Source organism: Bremia lactucae, linkage group LG5 (assembly GCF_004359215.1).
Source record: "Bremia lactucae strain SF5 linkage group LG5, whole genome shotgun sequence".
NCBI classification, from domain to species: domain Eukaryota; phylum Oomycota; class Peronosporomycetes; order Peronosporales; family Peronosporaceae; genus Bremia; species Bremia lactucae.
In genome coordinates this window covers 3,975,591-3,995,769 of record NC_090614.1, presented here as the reverse complement: position 1 = coordinate 3,995,769, position 20,179 = coordinate 3,975,591, and the positions used below count along the sequence as shown (strand labels likewise).

Genomic DNA, 20,179 nt, shown 5'->3' with positions numbered 1-20,179 from the left:
TGCGTTCATAAAATTACCTATGTGTGTTGCGTTGAAGTCGTCCTGAAACAATTGTAGCGTTCAACAATTTCATTTGTATTATCTATGTGAGTTGCCGGACAAATTTACCGTATACGGAAATACACGAGTTCTAAGCTGCGTGCGTATACACAATCCACCTTTGTTAAACCATGTTTGACTACACCAACTTTGGACATAAATGAAATGATCTAGTTGATTCTTCATCCCAGCTGCGATCCATCATCGCCTGCGTCACTTTTGCACTCCATCTAACTTCAACAGGTGTTTCCTGATCATTTTAATTCGCTGAAATAGTAGCAGTTGAATTACAGTGAGTGGCTGAAACTGAACATTTTCTTTCTGGCAGTGACCATCACTCCATAAGTTCAATTACTTCAACAGTCACTTTCCATTTTGCATCCTCAAGCGCGCATTCAACCTCGAATCCGTTTGTCAATATGGCTGAAGCGCACCAAGCCATTGGTGTCTTTGACGAGCACAAGCGTGGCGTGGAATTACTGTACTCAGAGGAGGGCATTCGCGTGTCGTTTACCATTCCTCCACTGCACGAGATCCGACGCAGCGTCGTCCGGGAATTCTTTCACCTTCAGCGCGCTATAAAGCGCGGCGTGTACCCTGCACCGCCATTTGCCGTCATTATGACGGTTCTTGTTATCTCGGTGGTTGTTGTGTCATCGCCTTCGGAGTCCTGGTGGCGAAGTGGTCCCATCTCGGAAATTGTTTGGCATGTTGGTAACTTTTTAATGCCATTTTGGTATTTATTGCCGACTTCCATTTACGTGGCGTATTTGGCAGCATGGACAGCATTCTTGGGTCTACTGGGGCTTATGGCAATTCAGCGATTGTTCTTACGACTACTTTTGAGTTACAGGGGATGGCTGTACTTAGCTCCGAGGCAGAAGAGCAGCGTAGTGCTTGCCTGGGGAGCGTTGCTGAAAATATTTGGTGGGCGTAATCCTCTCACATACTCGTTTCAAGACGCATTGCCAAGGCTTCCACTACCATCACTGAAGGACACCATTCAAAGGTATCTTAAGTCAGTTCATCCTTTATTGGATTCGACAGAGTATGAAAAGGTGAGACGTATGGCCGAGGACTTTGTACACAAGGAAGGCCCCAAGCTTCAATTTTATCTGTATCTTAAGAGCTGGTGGTCGTCCAACTACGTGACGGATTGGTGGGAGAAGTACGTGTACCTCAAAGGTCGCTCATCCCTGATGATTAATAGTAACTACTATGCGCTACCTGGAGCTAACCTCGACTTTAGTATGACCAAAAAGCCTACTGCTTTGGCGGCAGCATTGGTACACGAGTTTCTCCTGTTCAAACAAGATCTGGATAGAGAGCAGCTACCTCCTCTGCTTATCCGTGGCATTGTGCCACTTTGCATGAGCCAATACCAGCGGATCTTCTCATGCACGCGTATTCCTGGGCGTGAGACGGATGTACTTAAATTGTATCAAAACAAATCCAAGCACATTGCCGTGTTCTGCCGCGGTCGCGTGTTCAAGCTGCCGCTTTTTAAAAAAGGCCAATACGGAAAGCTGCTAACAAAGTTTGAGATCCAGCGTCAGTTCGAGTGGATTGAGACGACGGCTTTGGCAATGGAGGCAGCAAGTAAGGCAGAAGAAAATATTGCTGCTCTCACGGCTGCTGGACGGATCGAGTGGGCTGAAAATCGAGAGCAATTTTTTTCCAGTGGCATGAATAAGCGATCGCTTGAAGCAATTGAGTCGGCAGTTTTTGTGGTGGTACTTCAGAATGACGTGGCCAAAGACTGGACCTTAATGGGCAAAGATTTGATACATGGCACTGGAGGCAACCGCTGGTTTGACAAGTCATTCAACTTGGTCATTTACAAGAACAGTGTTGCTGGCATAAACGCTGAGCATGCTTGGGCTGATGCTCCTGTGATGGCCCACGCGTGGGAGGAAGTATACACCAAGCAATGCTTTGCGAACCCGTACGACGCGGATGGAAACAATTCGGTGCAGTCTGAAAACGAGCGTGTGTCAACGTTGCCACCGTGTAGACTGCTTTTGTGGGATTTTTCCACTGGTCTCCATAGTGCGGTGCTGAAGTCACTTGAAGACGCTGAAAAAGCAATTAGCGATTTTGACTTGAAAGTCATCTCACACACGGATTACGGCAAGGGAATGATAAAGAACTTTCGCGTTAGCCCCGATGCTTTTATACAAATGGCCTTGCAGCTTGCGTACTACCGTAATTCGGGAACGATCACACAGACATACGAGTCAAGTATGACTCGGCTATACCGCAATGGCCGTACGGAGACTGTGCGACCTGTGACGGATGAGTCCAAGGCGTTTGTGTACGGCATGGAGAATCCAGCATTGACGGGAGCTGAGAAGCTCCGGCTCCTTCAAGATGCGTGCGATGTGCACCAAGACCTCTACCGAAAAGCAATGAGCGGAAAGGGGATTGACCGCCATTTGTTCACTCTGTATTGTGTGTCTGTGGGCTTTAGTATTGAATCGCCTTTCTTAACAAACGCACTTAGCCGCCCGTGGCGTCTCTCGACCAGTCAACAACCGCAGCAGCAGACGGACAATTGGCGTCTTGTGGAAAAAGCATTGGAAGGAACGAAGTTTTCGATTGACGATGCACGTTGCCCTGGTGGTGGCTTTGGTCCTGTGGCTGAAGATGGCTACGGCGTGAGCTACATGATTGCTGGGGAGAAGATGCTTGGTTTTCATATATCCAGCAAGAAATCATGCCCGACTACGAGTTCAAAAACGTTTGCGAACGACATTAGGCAAGCATTAGCTGATCTTAAGGCATTGTGGCATTCAGAGAAGATCGAGACGTGTTAGATTGCTAGATCGAATCAAGTGCAGTCGCCTTATTTTTAATATGTTATTATTAAGTGGAATGACAACACAATCTTTGTCGGTAGCATACCTTTTCGTAAGAAATGCTATCTGTTGCTTACGATAAACAAATAAATTTTCGCTTCGGTTGAGCAATTCGAAGCTAAAACGAGAAAAATTACTCTTGTCACGGTTAATCGTCCCTCGGTACTAACGGGTGAGTGTAGTCAACTGTTGATAACGATACTTTCCATGACGTCGTGTAACGAACGGGGCACTGCTGACTCGCTCTGCTTCAAGTGTAACGGTGTATCGTGACATGAAATTAACACAAAGGTTGTTAATAGATATATTATCTAAAGGTAGAGAATATTTGGAGAATATTACTTTACATGGTAATATTTGAGAAGCTTATCCATTGCTAGATATAGACCATTATATCTACTTTCTCAACGGTCCAGTCAGCGCTGGATGCGCGCAAAGAGAGAGACAAATAAGACTTTATTACATGTTTTGTGTTGGTATGTAATTAAGTTAGTATTAAATAGATAGAACTTAATTATTTAAAGTACAGTATTCTTTTTATCCGCTTTAAAGCAAGTGTTTAAAGAGTCTTCCTCTGCACGTACTAGTGTACGTGAAGTGACGTGAGGCACCTCTCGCACTAAGGCAGTGCGAAGTGGACTTGTACTGAAGCAGTACAAGTCAGTAGTGCTCCGTCAGATTCAGTACAAGTCCACGTCGCACTGCTTCAGTGCAACTGGTGCCACACGTCACTGTTGAAAGTCTGACGATCTTGAGGTGGACGTTGAACTTGCGATTTAGTGGTGTTAACAGTCATGGTTTATATTGCGTATTAATGCGTGGACTTCACATCGTGTGTGTTGTGCGAACCATGGATTTTAGTATTTAGATTATAGGACAGATCTTAATGTAATACACTTACTATTTTTAGTCTTACACCACGTGCGTGGTGCGCGTTCCCTCTGTGTTTGTCGCAGCGTAGCTGGGCGATCAACAGGTAATGAGCCCAATGGGGACTTCGCTCACGAGTTGCGGATAATGAGGAGAAGTCTGACTCGTTGACCGGTACTTCTGGTCTCCCAGAATGTGCCGACAAGATTGGAGGTAAGAAGAGAAAAGTAAGAAAATGCCAAGCGACCAAGGTTTGAACAATTAGTTACTAGACTCTGTGAGAGGACTGGCTGGTTGATTGGACCGTCTGGAGAGCTCACAGACTGAGCTTCGCAAGGAAGTTGCCAACGAGGTGAATGTCGGAAAGGCTATAAGAGACCACCCGAGGATCCCTGATAGAGGCCCAAGTATGTTTGAATCTGCTTTGGGAAGAGGACCCTGTATACATCTTGATTCGCTTTCCGAGGCGCCTGATAGAGAAGCAAACAGAAGACAATACTCTATTGGCAATCACGATGGATACTTTGGCGAACACCAGCGTGGATTTGAGGACGCAAATTACTTACGTCAACCTCACTGTGGTCCTGGAGTTGGTGGACTTCCATGTGTAGGTCAGGTGCAAGTAATCAAGCTGCAGGTATTCCAATCCCCCATTACCACCATTGCACGGTGGCGGTAAAATTTTGGTTGTCCAGATGCTAGGCAAAAAGAGCTGAAAATTTGCCCTTTCAATGGCAAGGAATTGTACCAAGATTCGGAATTCGGTATTTTGGGGTGGGGGCGGCGATTTGAAAGACAAATTATACTGGCACAGTTTGCGTGTGGATACTTCTGGACGGAAGATGTGAAGGTTGATTTACTTTGTCGTTGTCTGGAAGGCTCCGCTTAGTGCGGACGAGCGTCTCAACAAGATAGCGGGTCACAGCTTGGGCACCTGGATCTCCGGTGACACGGCGAGGACGCGGGAGGAGATCGCTGCTCGCGACGCTCTTCATGAGCGATACCTTACGCCAAAGGTAATGATGCGAGGTCAGTATCTGACGCGTCTACGTGATCAACTCGTGGGGCTTCGTTAACCTCAATGAGAAAAATTCCAATCGTTTCGTTTCCAAACGAAACAAGAAGTGAAAACGAAGTCTCATTTGAGAACTGGGTCCATCTGGCCCGCCGCCTCCGCGATATTTGAAATATCAGAGATTCTGCGGATGGGGCTGATGTTTGTTTGGAACGGAAGCTTCGCTTCGATTTCGCCAAGCTTAAGGACAGTTGCATTCGGCATTTATCTAGCCGATATTTCAGTGCTTCAAGTGACCATGCAACCACGGATTGACGCCGCATGAGGCTATAGATCCACCAAATCTCACTTCTAGTTCCCGGAACCAAGTCAATTTCATGACGGACACCTCTATCCAGAGGTAAAACAGATGGTGGAGTAGTACATACCACATCTACGAATTCCTTAATCAATAGCTATTCCTCTTACGGGAAACAATATTAACTTAACGGGTAGTGGGAAATATTCATCCATAAAAACAATTTCTATCGCTACAGCTGTATTTGCCGCATCGCCAATTTAACAACAAGAAACAAATTCACGCATTATTAGTAATTATTAAGCGTCGCTTTGTACGCAGACCAAGGAATAAAATGAATCCGTAGGATCTTTAAGGATCGATGACCCACTCCGCGCACTAAGTGCAGCTTTATGCCATCCAGGACAGCTTCGTCCAGATTTGACGATGAGTTTAACAAACATGGGTCGAATGACCACCATCTCAAATAAGTCGCCAGCTTTTAAGGCTCGGCCGCACTGATCAATAGACATTTCATCTAGCTCTAAAAGAGCACGTAACGAAGGGATTGCCGCAAGGCTAACTTTTTCCTCAATGTTAGCGGTTACACCATTTACAAGCGTGTATAAGTGCTCACATGTATCGCTTTGTGAGGGTATAAACGCTTCGCGTCCCCCCTGTCTTGAAGTAGAGACAATACGCCTCTTAAAGGCCAGGACATTCACGTCCCCGAATTTTCCAGCCTAAATTGGTTCTTTATCAGGCATGGTGTATAATTAGACATCCGACAAGGAGTAGGTAGCTCAACTTTCTTATCCAGCGAACGTCTACGTGTCCCTTTACATGCATTAGAAGGGTTTGACTATAAATACCCTGGCGAACCACCAAAAGTGTCACTATTGACACCCAGTATGGTGCCACCTCGGCCGACCACACTCGGTGGACTAAGACTTGCCTTTCCACGTATCTCAGGGATATTACGCCCTTGATGACTCGGTCTTAGGCCAACAATGCTTCCAGCATTCAGTGAATTGTTATTACTCGACGGAGTACGTGTTGTTCCACTCGGCCTTAGGCCAACAATGCTTTCAGCATTCAGTGAATCGTTATTACAACAAGTGTCACTCGACGGAGTACGTGCCGTTCCACTTCCTTCTTCTGAGTCGGGCTCAGAATTAATGTTTTCAACATTAAAATTTATTAATTCAGACATTCTAACATCCAAAACACTGACAGAATCAGTCGATGATCCACACCAAAGTGCTTTTGTTGCTTATCAAAGGTGAGTTCAAGACTTGCTAAAAGTTTTTTAGGAACATTGCGCGTGGCGCCTAAGGTCTTAGACCTCCAATCGATCCATGGTTCATGGCGTCCAAGCCAGGCCACTCTAAGGATTATGTCATATCTCGAATTCAAATCAAGGACGAGACAGCGTTCCATACTGTCAAATTCCAGAAATTTATGCCTAAGCTCAATGTAAACTTGGGAACAGTGACACGAGTCCCAGCCGCTACGCGAACAGTGATTTTATCATTTTATTGGGCTTCAAGCGCCTCAACGTATTGTTAAACTCCTTTAAGGGAAATATGTCGAGCATAATTGCAAGATGCTCCTGAGTCAATTAAAATTGACTATGGTTTATCAAAGCCCTTCACAGTCGCTTGAGCGACTAACAAGCCAAGCTTGTACTCACGCTCCGTGCCATTGCCCACCGAGCTAATTAAGCTAGGTCCTGTTTACTCTCACCTCCTAGAGGTTCAACAGAGCCTAGGTCTCCCCATTTCGATACCCAGTAAGTGCGGAGCACTTACTGGGTATCGAAATTTTCCCGCACCGTACCAAATTTATGGTATAGGTCGGAATTGGTGCTCTTCCGAGCTTTTCGCGTATTTCGTAGGGGACGGGCCGGACGTAAATGTTTCGTGCTTCCGCACATATAAAATCTACGGATGTTCTCATGCTGTTCCACAGCTTGCAAAGCCTCTTATCCTTCCTTACAAGGCTTAGATCCATGGGTTCGGGTCTAAGACGGTACCCATGTACTCGAAGAGCTTGTAAGTAAACATGCGTGCTAACACGAGCAGACTTATAGTCAAACTCAGCGCGTAGCGCTATGGCAACTGCCTCCCTCAAATGATTTTAACTTGACAGCTAGAGGGCGAGCCTTTGGCTCTGAATCAAGTACATAAATGTACTGAGTTCGCATCAATGCCGCAAGGTTATCTTGAACCTGGCCGATCAGGGAGGATTTATACCGCGTGAAGGCTTCAAGCCTTGCATCCAGGACCTCTGGTCCCTGGGATATAATGAACTCTTCATGTTGAAGCCCAAATAGAGTTTTGGGTTTGTCAAAAGCTGCGCGTTGCGCCTCGGAAAGTTCTGGAAACTCTTCTATTTCAGTGAAGGTTTGGTCTTAAAGACTCAGGCGTAGATTGACTACAAGGGCTACCAGATGTAGCGGAGCTACCTCGCTCCTAAAGTCAGAGGATGACTTTTAGACTCAAAGAGTCTCTTAGCTCTATAAAACTAATGGTTTAAAAACTCAGAGAGTCGTGAAAGCTATTGAAAGCTTAACGAATCCTCTTTCAAGGGATTCAGGGGTTCGTAAACCAAGTGGCAACTATTGCCCAAGTGTATACACGTTAAAAAGGATTATATCTCTTACAGATCAATGTGCAAGCCATAGAAAGGCACTCGACGCTTTAAGATCGAAAGGAGAACTGCACTTTTTTAAGTATTTAATCTAGAACCTTACCCTAGCAAATTTTAAAAATAGATTTTGGCCGCCAGATTTATATCTGGCGGCGACCACATTTGTTACCCATAATAAATGGGATAAGAGCAATTAACTATTTAAGAATAGGATTAAAGGGATATAGTAAATGTACCACAACAACGGTTCTCCAACCGATGTATGCCCCATTACATAAATTAAATTTTGACTAAGTTACTTTTTTGGAACCCAGCACCCTTCATAACACTATGAAAAATTTCAGCTACAAGGCCTCCTCCCACCCAACTATCCACACCTTCGGTGCGGGTGTGCAGGGCGGCCATCCATTGGATGTTTGTTCGTCTGCTTATTAGCCTATCTCCGGCGATGTGTGATTGTACCACCCAATTACAGACCGTCGCCTATGGTGTGTAAACGGAGGTGTGAGGCTTGCAGCGATGGTACCGATGGTAGAAGCGATAGAGACGATTATGCGTTTAATGGCTAAATGAAGTGCTCTTGTCCAACGCCCGAGTTCGCTGTAGCGACGGACGTTAATGGTTTCTCATAACTAGATGTTGACGTTATACACTGCAAATCTGAAAAGGTTCTTGAATAATGACGCTTTGTTATGTGTATTTATTTGATGGTAAAATACCTACGTTCAACGTCGACGATTAAAGAATGTCCATGACTAAAATTGGACGAGCATGTGAGGCAGCTGCTTACAATAATGCAGCAGTTTAACATTTCATCGAGGGCTTTTTGCAAGTCTCAATTTCATTTTTTTCCGAGTTGCAACGAAATTATTATGATTTTTGCAATAAGTGGTTATTAATATTTTTCAGTTTTTAAAGTCCGTAATAAAACGTCTTTGAATTAATTAAAAAAAGAGGCACCTGCTGTACAAAATTTAGAGGTCATTCAATTTGGTCTTATTCTATAAGCCAAGCAATAAACCATGAATATTCGACGACTTCAATTCACTACCAGCCTCGCCTGATTCTGTGTCCAAATGACAAAAGCGATCGATGAATAATATCATCTGACGAATATTGCGCATTAAATTCACATAGCTGGTCATATAATGCTCCTATCCGCTGTTATTTAGCCTACGTCTGCTTATTAGCGGTAGCCTCGCGACGTGCTGCGTCCTGCAGTAGCTCTGTGTCGACTTCTCCAGCAGGGATCTGGACGTAGCGGATGGAGCTTCCACGAATAAAACAATTCTTCATATTCATCTGCAACAGATTATCGAGAATGAGGTCGTTAAATTCGAAATTGCATTGCCAATCGCACGGTATTGTACCAGTTGTGGGAATTTGTCGCTTTCTACGACCGAGACATTGAGTAATTTAATGTTAAGATACTGATCCACCGAGTCCAGCACGCCCATGAGCGCCACGTCATTCTTGAGCTCGACAGCAACCTCTTTGCCAACCAGTGTCTTGAAAAATGAATAAAAGATCTTAAAAAGTGCAACAGAGAGAAGAGAATGGGCAATGCGTTAGCGCGAAGGAGACACACGCAAGGTGATGACTTTGTACCATGGTCGGACAGCTTGCTTTGACTTCGGTTTGGGATTTCCTCCAATCATCAATTAGATAAAAAGAAGAGAGTGTGATTGGCTTAAGGAAGTGGAATCCTGAACTGCATTTTTTAATCTACATTCGAGTTACAACTGTTGCTCCGTCAGTCTTCTAATTGATTCCCAGGACACAAGGGCTACTTTTCGTTATCCGAGTGCCTTGACGTTTTACTTGAGTTTGATGCCCTATCGACATACAGGCAACCTTGCCGAGAAACGACGTCGTGAGGGTTCAATGAGACGACAAGTTTAAGTGTAACAACACAAACGCAACATAGTTAAACATCAAATAGCAAGTTTACAATTCGAGCACACACGCGCTCGTCACCCACGTATTTCTCGCTTGAATCCCTTAACGTTTGATAAGCTCATTTGCCTCTCACATAGCTCAAGGCTTGAGCATTAGTATTCCTCGAAATGGCCTGGGCTAAATCCTACAAAATTGCAAAAGGCGTGCCTTCCTATTGCAGTGTACGTAGATCCATGAAAAAGTGTCGAGTTTCCAATAAAACGAGTGCGTTTCCGACAGCGTCTCGATAAGATCGAAGCCCCAACCTCTTCTCTTTCCATGACAACATTCAAGACGACATTGTTTCGTCACGTCTATAGTAAAACGCCCTCAATACCTTCGACGTATAGCCAAATGTATTCATCACAAAGCCGTTTCCGTCGACGAGCATTCCGTCTCGATTCTAGGTGATGTCGCTCGTACAATCACCTTATCGTTCCGTCGACGTCGATAGAAAAGCATATACGCTTCGCATTGTAGCACGTGCTCTACCAACACGCGTTTAACGACCGTGTCCGAGACATAATACCACACTCGGGCAGGTTCGTCCCGTGGCACGAGTAGCATCTCCTTCACGCCGTCTTTTAACGCACCATGACGGGCAAGAGCACTTGCCTCTTGTCGACGCGACCGACTCACGTACGCAGAGTAATGACCCGACCGTTTGTTGCCCGTGTGTACAATCACAGCAATCAGTTCAAAGCACAGCGCGTATGTTGTGGCCTCACTGTCCCGCTCTCGAAGACTTTCACTCACGTACGGCGTCATGTCAAGGATCTCGTCAAACACCACGTGTTGCGTAATCTTTCGCGACCGCGCGAGGCGTTTTAAATGAATCACCAGCACGCGCGGCAGGGACGACACGACCAAGCGCATCCAAGCATTTCGCAAAACCACTTTCGTCTCGGTTTGTCCTGCTCGTTTCTTTCGCATGAATCGACCCGCGACGCTCCGAACTTTCACCTGTCGAGAACATTTTTCACACTCGTACCCATTATTGGCGTCGACGAGTAATTGCGTCTCCGCGACCAACGTGTCGAGACACTCGCGTATGGTAAGAGTCCGATGTCGCGTGTCCGGGACCGAAACACTCAAGTGGAACGCATCTTCGATGATTTCCGTCCGATTGTTACATGCTTGACACGTGACAGCCGTGGTTAACGCGCCTCCGAATAACGTGCGGGTTAAATTCAATTGCGAACACATTTGTCGCTTCTCGGATCGAGCATGAAGCACCGTGGATTGTCGAGACGATAGCGACGCACAAGAATCGATCGACAGCCCATTCAAAAGGATCTCGGCTTCGTGAAGATTCAATCGCTTGGCTAGTAATTGCTGCAATTGCTTGTTTGTAGCACTCTTGGGCACTTGCATGGCAATGATTTCGCCTGTTTGGGATTTAATTAAAATCTGGTTCGTTTCTTCTTGCTCGACGTCACTTTCACTGCCATCTTCCTCGTGATCACCGTCAATAGTGTACTCATTATCCGTACTATCGTCTTCGTGGAGTTTTCCAATCGCAGACCGAGAAGATTCGTCGACACCATCTGGTTTATCGGACTTAGGGGTCGGACTAGAGTGAATACTCGATATACTGTCACTTCGACCATCTGTTGTAGCGGAAAATTCTTTGAAATCGGTCCAAGGAGGCAATAAAGGATCCATTTCTTCGTCAATAGCCCATAAAAAACTGGCAAATAATTCATGTGCGTCCTGCTGATCGTGGCCACGGAACTGGGGAAATTTTTGACGTATGGCTTTCAGTAATGGAGCTACCGTTAGCACGGATGACGAACTAGAACGTGCGCGACTGCTTCTGCTCTTGCGTCGTTCAGACAAAGGGTTCCCAGTCATCGCGTTGAGCGCACGTTTTAAGAAAGTCTCGTGCAGCATCCTGCGTGCAACAATTAACAAAATCATATTGTTTTCATTAGTTGCTGGATGATGTGACGCACATTTTTAAGCACAGTCGTACGTACGTAAATGTCGTAGTAATGGGCGTATTTTTGGTCTGCACGAGTTTATCCATGTGCATGTGTTCTGGAAAATAATGCGCTGCTGTTAATAGCGCCTGCATCGATGCATTAAAGTAGCATGTGTTGCCTAAATTTGTAAGCCCTAGCACTGTCAGGGGTACAGTCTTGACTTCATTAACATGATTGAACGCTGGAGAGACACAAGGCTCTGGCGTCAAGTCCCTGTCTAACGCAGCTTTTTGCAGTTTCCGTCGGATTTTATCCTCTCGCGCCTTGGTTTTAAGAGGCGTGTCGAGCAGAGTGTGGGTGGTATCCACGTGAAGGTTTGTCTCGGAACTTGAAGAGCCTTCAGCAAGTGGTGGCGTGTCTGTACGAGTGTCTACATTCAGGGAATTCCGAGTCGAGCCCTTGGGCGTTGTAATGGGTGACAACGTTGTCTGTGAGGAGACTGAGACGCGCATTTGATTCCGAATTTGCCGTTTTTTCTTTGCGGCAATATCCTCGACCACGTCACAAAAGTCCTGGCGAGCACGTTCAACCTTTGGCCGTACGTCAATGGGGATTTCGATTCGACAAGGTTCGCACCAAAAGGTTTTGGAAGCTAATTGGAGTCCCACGAAATGTTTTGGGTGGACCTGAAAATGGAGTTGAAAGTGGCCGTCGCTAAAGCAGCCGACGAAGCCGCAGCTCACGCAAACGAGCAAGTCTGGATTCTCAGTGTATTTTGCCCAACTTGCGAGTGCTGTGGCAGCGGGATCGCTCGATGGCGATAGCAGACACGCCTTTAAAATAACAAAAAATCATTGTGAGGCCGTTTCAGTGCAGTTACGTAAACAGCTTTTCGAGAAAGAGGTGACGTCGCGCTGCTGACGCACCTGGCAGAGCAGCTGGGAGCGCTTTTTCAGCTCTCGACGAGCTTCGACTAGACGCACGGCCTGTCCTACATGGCGGCAGCCTTTGACGCCACCCATAGCGGCCACAAGGCGGGGAATGCGAAACTCGTGATTTCCTACTAAATGCGATTATGGCAGCTGCTTCGATACAGCAATCAACAGTTTTTAAACTTGCGTCAGTCGTAAAGTAGATGCTTTCACTACGGCCTTGGCAATGTCCTGAGGTTTTCTGATTGCAATGTCCATACAATCAACGAGTTAATACGAAACGGCCTACTACTGGAAGACGCCCTCGATCTATCGTTATCGTAGAACACTTATAAGCCCCTCAAAGCCGCCACTTTTTCGTGTCCTAAATGGCTTCATCTCGATGATCAACCCTAGGCTACATCAACCAATCAAAAGCCGCGTATACTAATAGCCAGACAATCTTACCCAAAGGTCAATCTTAGTTTCAGTATTCTTCAGTATACACATTCGCGCACTGGGACAAGCTTAGAAGATTAAGCGCAAAGCGTCGCGACTTTAAATACCCATTTAAACTTCCCCCATCAAGTGCTCAGCCACAATTGAGACCAATGCCTATCAAGGACAGCGACCGTACCACGAACCACGAAGTCGATAATGCGGCGGAAAAGCCGCGTTGTCTGATGACGTGTCATCCTGGCGAGTCCGAGGATGATGAGACCGAAGAGGAGGCCGCAAGTGACAGTGACGGCGCCGAGTACGTCGACATTAGCGCCATCACTGCGCGTCTTGGCGGTTCGGCAAGATCGCACCGTCGCTCCGTAGTTTCGTCCTCGGTATCCCCTCCAAATGAACTGTGGACACCGCCAATGTATCCCAAGAGCGTCCAAGAAGCCGAGTCGATCCGCCGCTCCGTGCGACGCAATCTCCTCTTTACGAACATACCGGAAGATACGCTTCAGGTATTAGTGGATGCCATGGAGGAGTTTGCCGTAAATACTGGAGTCGACATTGTGACACAGGACGACGTGAATGGAGACAGGTTTTTTATTATTGACAGTGGCATCTGTGACGTGTTAGTGAACGGCCAAGTGGCTAGTGAAGTTGCGGCTTCCTCCGCTCGTAACTGCTTTGGGGAACTCGCACTGCTTTACGAGTCCCCACGCGCCGCCACGGTGCGTGCCAAGACGCCCGTGAAGGGCTGGTCATTAGATCGGATGACGTTTAAGCGTGTGCTGATGGCCACGACCATGCAGCAACGAGCACTTTATATGGATTTCATCCATCAAGTGCCGATCCTATCCACACTGTCGAGCAATGAAAAGATGATTGTGGCGGACGCTTTGCGCGTACAATTTGCGGAAGCTGGCGAGGTTATTCTAATGGAAGGTGCGTGGGGCGACGACTTTTACATTATTGCAGATGGTGAGGTCAAGTGCACACGAGGAGGAGAGGAAGTGTCGGCAAGGCTGGGAACGGGGGACTTTTTTGGGGAACTCGCACTGATTCATGATGTCGTGCGTCAAGCCACGGTCACAGCCATTAGCAAAACCAAGCTGCTTATGCTGGATCGAGCGACTTTTAAGCGCTTGTTAGGACCCATGCAAGAGCATTTGCGCAAACGTGCTGATCTTTATGACCTTTACATGAACGCTCCAAGCTTTACGTGAGCAAAGAGATGAGTTTACTGTCACTATAGTGAAGCTTCATTTTCTATGCCCAAACAAATTAATTACTGTTCTTCTAGAGAAAGGAAGTCGATATTAAGACAATTATATTTAAAAAGCTTTTATTACACAAGACTTAGCTCCTTTACCACGAAAGTTTGCCAGGAAGGTACTTGTCGATGATGGCCTGGTAGTATGGCCATAGCAGCTCGACATCTGGACGCACGTCGGCTTTCGTGTAAAGGTCAAACTTATTAAATTCGAGAACCCAATCGAGTAAATCCTCGTCGTCCTCGTCCATCAAGTGCTTGTATTCCTTTTTGTTGTGCCACGGGTAGCAGGAATGGTAGCGAATCATGGCCAGGCCTTCGTCCGGAATGGTCGTTCCGTTAAATTTAAGCATTTGGTACAAATACTCATCGTGGCCCCAAGCAAACTTGAGGTTCTTAATGCCACAATGAGGCTCGTACATACCGTAGTTGGTGTTGTACCGCGTGTCGCTCATATCGGAGTTGGTAGAATTATACTCCGAGAAGACAACAGTGTCGGGAATTTTGCACCCCACGACCCACGTGTCACCGCCGAGAGCCCACTGATCTCCATCAGCGGTGCCCTCCTGGCCGTCTTCAGCGTGGCCCCACAAATACTGAATTTTGCCCATGTCGTGAAGAAGTCCAACGAGCTGAAACCAGTCTGGATGGCCCGCAGCACGAATGCCTTCGGCAGTCTGCAGCATGTGTTCGAGGTTTGGTAACGAAGAGTCTGGATCCGAAGAGTCTACATAGCCTTTAAGCGCTGTGAAAGCCTCCCATACCGTCATCTTCGTGTTAGCAAAGTTGCCGTACTTGGCCTGCATTTTCTCCTGAAACGCGACTGTTTGATTCTTCCGCATGAGCGCATAGTGGCGTGACACTAGCGCATGACGGTCCGAGTCCTTGTAATTGCGAAATTCATCTTCGGCTTTGCCAGCAGATACACTGGCATTGACTTCAAGCGTGGGCTTTGCGATAGCAAGGAGTTCCCCCATTTTTTGATCTAAATCAACAACTGTGCTCGATGCGGCGGAAAAGTAAAAATGAGCGCCTTGGTAGTTGCAGTATTCAGCTGCAGTTTCCTACTTTCTGGACCAATAATTGCGCGTCCAGTAGATTTATTTACAGTATTTTTATGCCGCGAAAGGTGAGTGGTCGAAATCTGTCATTTAACCCCGTGTAGTTTCTCAAAAGTTCAAGTTACGAGAATTCTCGTTCGGTTTGTTTCGTCTTGCGTATGCGAAGTCGTGGGTGGCGGCTGAATGGATGTTTGGGGTCGTACGAATGGTAGAAAGGCACGGACTGCTGTATCGCAGAGCTTGAATTTGCTGCAGAAATATTTGGTGTTGTACATAAAACGGGAAGCGTGCAGAAAAATTGTATTGGAAATAGGTTTTTCGCACGTGTAGTCAGTAAAACCACTGTGGGTTCGTATGCAGCATGTCTACCAGGAGTTGAGGAACACTGAACGTCTTCAACTTGATTAGGCTTCTTTTCGTTGTGCGATTGCTAATAATCTTGCTCTATACCATAATTACGATTGCTACAGCCACATGTAAAAATTGTGAAACTAATAAATGCGATACCTCGAACTGGTAAAATAATTGTCAGATTCTTGTACTCAGGCACGGCACGATGATCATGTGTGTTTTGTCAAGTGGCAGCCAATGCTAAGATACTAACTCAAAATACCGCCCCCTTGTGAGATCAGAGCAAATCACAATGTTCTTTCCCCCGAAATGATGTGTTATAGATATCGCGACAGAACAATCCTTCAGCCGCCATTCTATAGCTCAGTATCGTTACATACAATTTTATATTTTTTTATTGCTTAAACTCGATCTGGTCAGTGGAACAAAGTAGACATTTTGGCCGTTTTAACACTTGACTTTTCAATTATCTATCTGGGTCAATCAAAGTATAAGCAAATAAGCTCTGGGTAATGTTCTTGACACGATTGTGTTAAACAGGCAACACCATAGTATTTGCAAGTAAATAACAAGCTAACATTAGTTGCCAATAATTGAGAATTTAGTGAATAGCTACAACTCAGACGAAAGAAGAATATTAACTAGTTCGTTACGTGTTATGTAACAGTAACAGGGTCTCGTTGCATACATATTATTTCCTGTAAGAGGAATATTATATAGTATATTTCCTATGAGATGAAATAAATCAAGAACTAGCAAAATCATTGATTTTGAATTAATAATCTTAATATTACAAATTTGGTAAAATCGAATTTATAAAGCGAAATTTAACATGTCAAACTTAGCCGGACGGGACAAGCTTCACGTAATATAACATTCTTTTTTTAATTTATATGGGTCGTATGAGCTCTTTAATACCCGTCTCAGACAAAAATCTGAGCCGCCACGTGCCGAATTCAGGGCTTGAGCAGCCTTCCTGAATTTGACCGTGATCTTCACGCTTATGCCACACATACACGATACCTTGCAAGTTGTATCGTGGGTCATCCAAAATATGAACAAACACAGGTAATTGTGTTCATTTAAGGTCTTGCAGACGGTCCTGTCAAGAAGCACCTGTTCCAGCTTGAAACTAGAGACGCTAGATCAAGCGGTCTCTGTAGCGATACAGGGGGTCTTCAGCCTGCTACAGAATTTCGTCAACTCTAGAGCTTATCGTCCTCCGAGTCGACAAGAAAATGAAGGTGCAGAACCTATGGACCTCTCGTATGAGCGAGAAATCTCGCTCTTTAAATTACAAACGATTGCAAATATGCAGCCGCGGGCAACGCATTATTGTCTCTTGCGGCAGACGTTCCGTCTGCGTAGTGTCATCGTTTCCCGCAACTCTAAATGTTGCTTGTGCACGTGGTGATACACCACGTTAATGCGAACCTTCTTTGGAGGTCGACTACGAATGCGTGTCGGACGAAACGGCCGTCTCGGGGAGAACAGAACAGTCGCCTGATCATCGTCAGGCGGCCGACTACGAGCCTTCGAATGAGGGGGCTCATTCTGGTGGACGTGCTGGTAGCATTCGATACAGCATGTTCGGTTCTGACGATGAGGATGTTTCTCATCGCCAGTACCATCTCCCGTGCCGTCACTCACACATGTTCCTGTGCATGGTGATGACGATGGCGGAGCCATCGTAATTTAAGTTCTTGTGGTACCCCTGCTTGAGTGGGTACCACTCAGGGAATCGTAGACACTAAAATGTCTCGTCTTGCCCATGAGAAGAAGCCGTGGCTTTTGCCCGAACAGCTAATTATTAGCTAGTCTAGAGCGACTACTCCTCACAATAATTATCCGTCATTTATTGCGACAAAGCTACAGGCCTTGATTCCAGCGCGAAGAATATTCGCGCTGAGGAAGATTTCTATTTCGATGCTTTATTTAGGCATCAATGGTATACTGTCAACGATAAGCGAGATAAAGTCTCGCTTATGCAAGCCTGGAGCGCGTTCATTCGCAATGTCAAAGACATTGGACGCGAAGCCTGGCTTCAAAGACTTAACGCAATTCACGTTAAGTTTGAGAAACGAATTCCAACCGGTGCAAGGTATAAATTGCATCGGTTGTCTTGTGAGGCAGGACTTCCATGCCTCACGTGGGGTGATCCCTGTCCGTGTTGTATTGACAACACGAAACGACTGAAAGTGGATATTTAATCCCTTTCTTCGCCCTGGGGAAGGGCTCGCATCTCTATCGAGATGCGCGATGCGATTGACGTTTTGCAATCGATCGATATACAGGCGCCAGAGGCGCGTGTTTTCCGATGGACCTTCTGATCCATTGGATGGGTCTCGTCATACTGACGGACGAGGCCCTCAACGTCAACAATCAGCTGGGAACGAGGCTCCCAGCTGTCATGTGAAGGTGGATAACCGCGCCAGCGAAAAAGATATCATGTTCGCTACCCCTTCACATCACGGTTGTTTGAATATGTTCCACAAGGAAATGTTGACCACCGTGGGAATCCACCAATGGCTGTGGCGGAGGAGGAAAAATTAGATCCGACCCATGTGTCTGATCCAGAGTCGAAGATCGACAAACTCGATCGCTTCCTCCATGATTTGGAAGAGGGACTTGATCACGAGCGCGGTAAGCGTCGCTCGTTAGAGCAGAGGACGCAGGCTCACCATATCGAACGGTTGGAAGACAGTTCGAAGAGTGCGTTCTCCATGTTGGAGTACAAACGGAAATAGCACGCTCTTCGTGATGAGCTGTCTTCCGATCTTCGTGATGAGCTGTGTTCCGCTCATCGCGGTTTCGAGGGTTCCCGGACCCGGCATGATAATCTGGTTCGCGATCACAAGAATCTTTTAGGGAATCTTGAATAGGGTGGTCAGATCCGTCCTCGGAAGATACCGCGTACTGATGGTGCGGGCGGAGCCGACCAACGTAAGACGAAGGATGCGTTTGCATCCTACGTGGCAATTCTATTATCCATCTAATTGGGTGGGTATGCGAGGATGGCGTAATGCATTCACAAAGAACGGCGTATGCGTTGTAGACGCATGCACCGAATAATTGATGGCGAATTCGACCATCGGTAAAAACTCGCTCCAATTCGGATACGATTGGACGTTACCTCGAAGTGTCTCTTCGAGGACGCGATTTACGCGTTCTTTTTGACCATCCGTTTCTGAGTGATCGGATGTTGACATAGTCAGCCGTGTTCCGAGAGATTAAAACATGGATTGCCAGAACTCCGCCGTGAATCTTGTATCTCTATCCGACACTAATTCACGGGGTAACTCATGGAATTTGAATTACGTGTCGATAAAGCCACAGGCACAACCCGGAGCTGTTATCGACTCTGGTACCGCAGCAAGATGTACCATCTTGCTGAATCTGTCTACAAAAATAAGGATTCTATTGTGTGTGTTTTTGTGGTCGTCTTCGGGAAATCCGAAGACGAAGTCCATAGATACGGACTGCCAACACTCTGCCGGAAGTGGTAGATGTTGAAGAGGTGCACGGGATGAAGGGCTAGGCTTCACCCGTTGACATACATCGCAAGCACGAATGTACTTGCGCACGAACTGATACTGGCGGGGCCAGTAAAAGTCTCGACTTACTGTGAGCTATTTGTTCCACAACTCTGAACTTAGGGGTAGCTTCATTAATCAATGTCGGTATCCGCTCTAAGTTTTCTCACCTCCACGCTGCCCTTTTGTTGGTGCATCGTGACACTCATACATTATGCGCAAGCGCAAATCATTGTAAGTTCGGACGACGACACGTGTGGTGTCGCCGCTAACGACTGTGTAATACAATAAGCTGTTACGTGTTGTGTATCGATCGGATGACGATCGATATAAAGCCGGTAAATCTTTAAAAGATTTATCGGATGGATTCATCAAATGATCCATTAAACATAGAAGGTCTTTATCTTCTTTGTAGGCTTTCTTTATGTCATCAACTAATGAGGATGACGGAACATTCGTAGTGAGTGTTGCAACAGTAAAATTATTTTCACTGTTGGAGTGCACTGCTGACTCGAAATCGAATCGGCGTGATAACGCATCAGCGACGACATTAAGCCGTCCTGGTTTACATTCGACGGAGAAATTATACTTCGCGAAGAAGGATAGCCACCTCGCCATTTTTTGCGAGAGGTGTGGGCTATTGACGGCCGTGCGTAATGACGCATGGTCCGTATATACGATAAACGGTCTATCTCCTAGGAGGTAGACCCTAAATTTAGCCAATGAATATTTCATGGCAAGGAGTTCCTTGTCATGCACTGGATAATTGCGTTCAGCTGGTTGCAGCTGACGCGATTGGTAACAGACGACGCGCTCCGCGCCATCTGTATCGTATTGCATTAACGCACAGCCGATTGCGAAATCGCTGGCGTCACAGACCACATGGAATGGTCTGTCTTGATCCGCAATCGCCAATATGGGCGATTGCATCAAGCTTTGCTTGATTCCTTCAAATGAACGCTGACAATCAGCGTTCCATAACCATTTCTCGTCTTTTTTCAAGAGACGAGAGAGATGTACTGTCATCTCTGC

The 20,179-nt window shown here is 46.2% G+C and overlaps 5 protein-coding genes across 5 annotated transcripts; 2 read left to right on the top strand and 3 right to left on the bottom strand.

Moving 5' to 3' along the window:
• Positions 1 to 458: 458 nt before the first annotated feature.
• Positions 459 to 2,855, top strand: CCR75_001110 (uncharacterized protein; the record flags this gene model as incomplete). The annotated part of the gene is made up of 1 exon (XM_067959215.1): positions 459 to 2,855. The coding sequence occupies one exon, from the start codon at positions 459 to 461 to the stop codon at positions 2,853 to 2,855; it is 2,397 nt and encodes a 798-aa protein (XP_067820963.1).
• Positions 2,856 to 8,529: 5,674 nt separating this feature from the next.
• On the bottom strand, positions 8,530 to 9,369 carry CCR75_001109 (uncharacterized protein; the record flags this gene model as incomplete). Its single annotated transcript, XM_067959214.1, has 3 exons — positions 8,530 to 9,013; positions 9,082 to 9,219; positions 9,331 to 9,369. 3 exons carry the CDS (start codon positions 9,367 to 9,369, stop codon positions 8,885 to 8,887), a joined length of 306 nt encoding a protein of 101 aa, XP_067821194.1. The 3' UTR covers positions 8,530 to 8,884.
• Positions 9,370 to 9,638: 269 nt separating this feature from the next.
• CCR75_001108 (uncharacterized protein) lies at positions 9,639 to 12,596 on the bottom strand (the record flags this gene model as incomplete). The annotated part of the gene is made up of 3 exons (XM_067959213.1): positions 9,639 to 11,543; positions 11,629 to 12,407; positions 12,501 to 12,596. The coding sequence occupies 3 exons, from the start codon at positions 12,594 to 12,596 to the stop codon at positions 10,013 to 10,015; spliced, it is 2,406 nt and encodes an 801-aa protein (XP_067821195.1). The 3' UTR covers positions 9,639 to 10,012.
• A 500-nt stretch (positions 12,597 to 13,096) lies between these two features.
• CCR75_001107 (uncharacterized protein) lies at positions 13,097 to 14,155 on the top strand (the record flags this gene model as incomplete). Its single annotated transcript, XM_067959212.1, has 1 exon — positions 13,097 to 14,155. The coding sequence occupies one exon, from the start codon at positions 13,097 to 13,099 to the stop codon at positions 14,153 to 14,155; it is 1,059 nt and encodes a 352-aa protein (XP_067821198.1).
• A 142-nt stretch (positions 14,156 to 14,297) lies between these two features.
• Positions 14,298 to 15,179, bottom strand: CCR75_001106 (uncharacterized protein; the record flags this gene model as incomplete). The annotated part of the gene is made up of 1 exon (XM_067959211.1): positions 14,298 to 15,179. One exon carries the CDS (start codon positions 15,177 to 15,179, stop codon positions 14,298 to 14,300), a length of 882 nt encoding a protein of 293 aa, XP_067821199.1.
• Between the last annotated feature and the right edge of the window lie 5,000 nt (positions 15,180 to 20,179).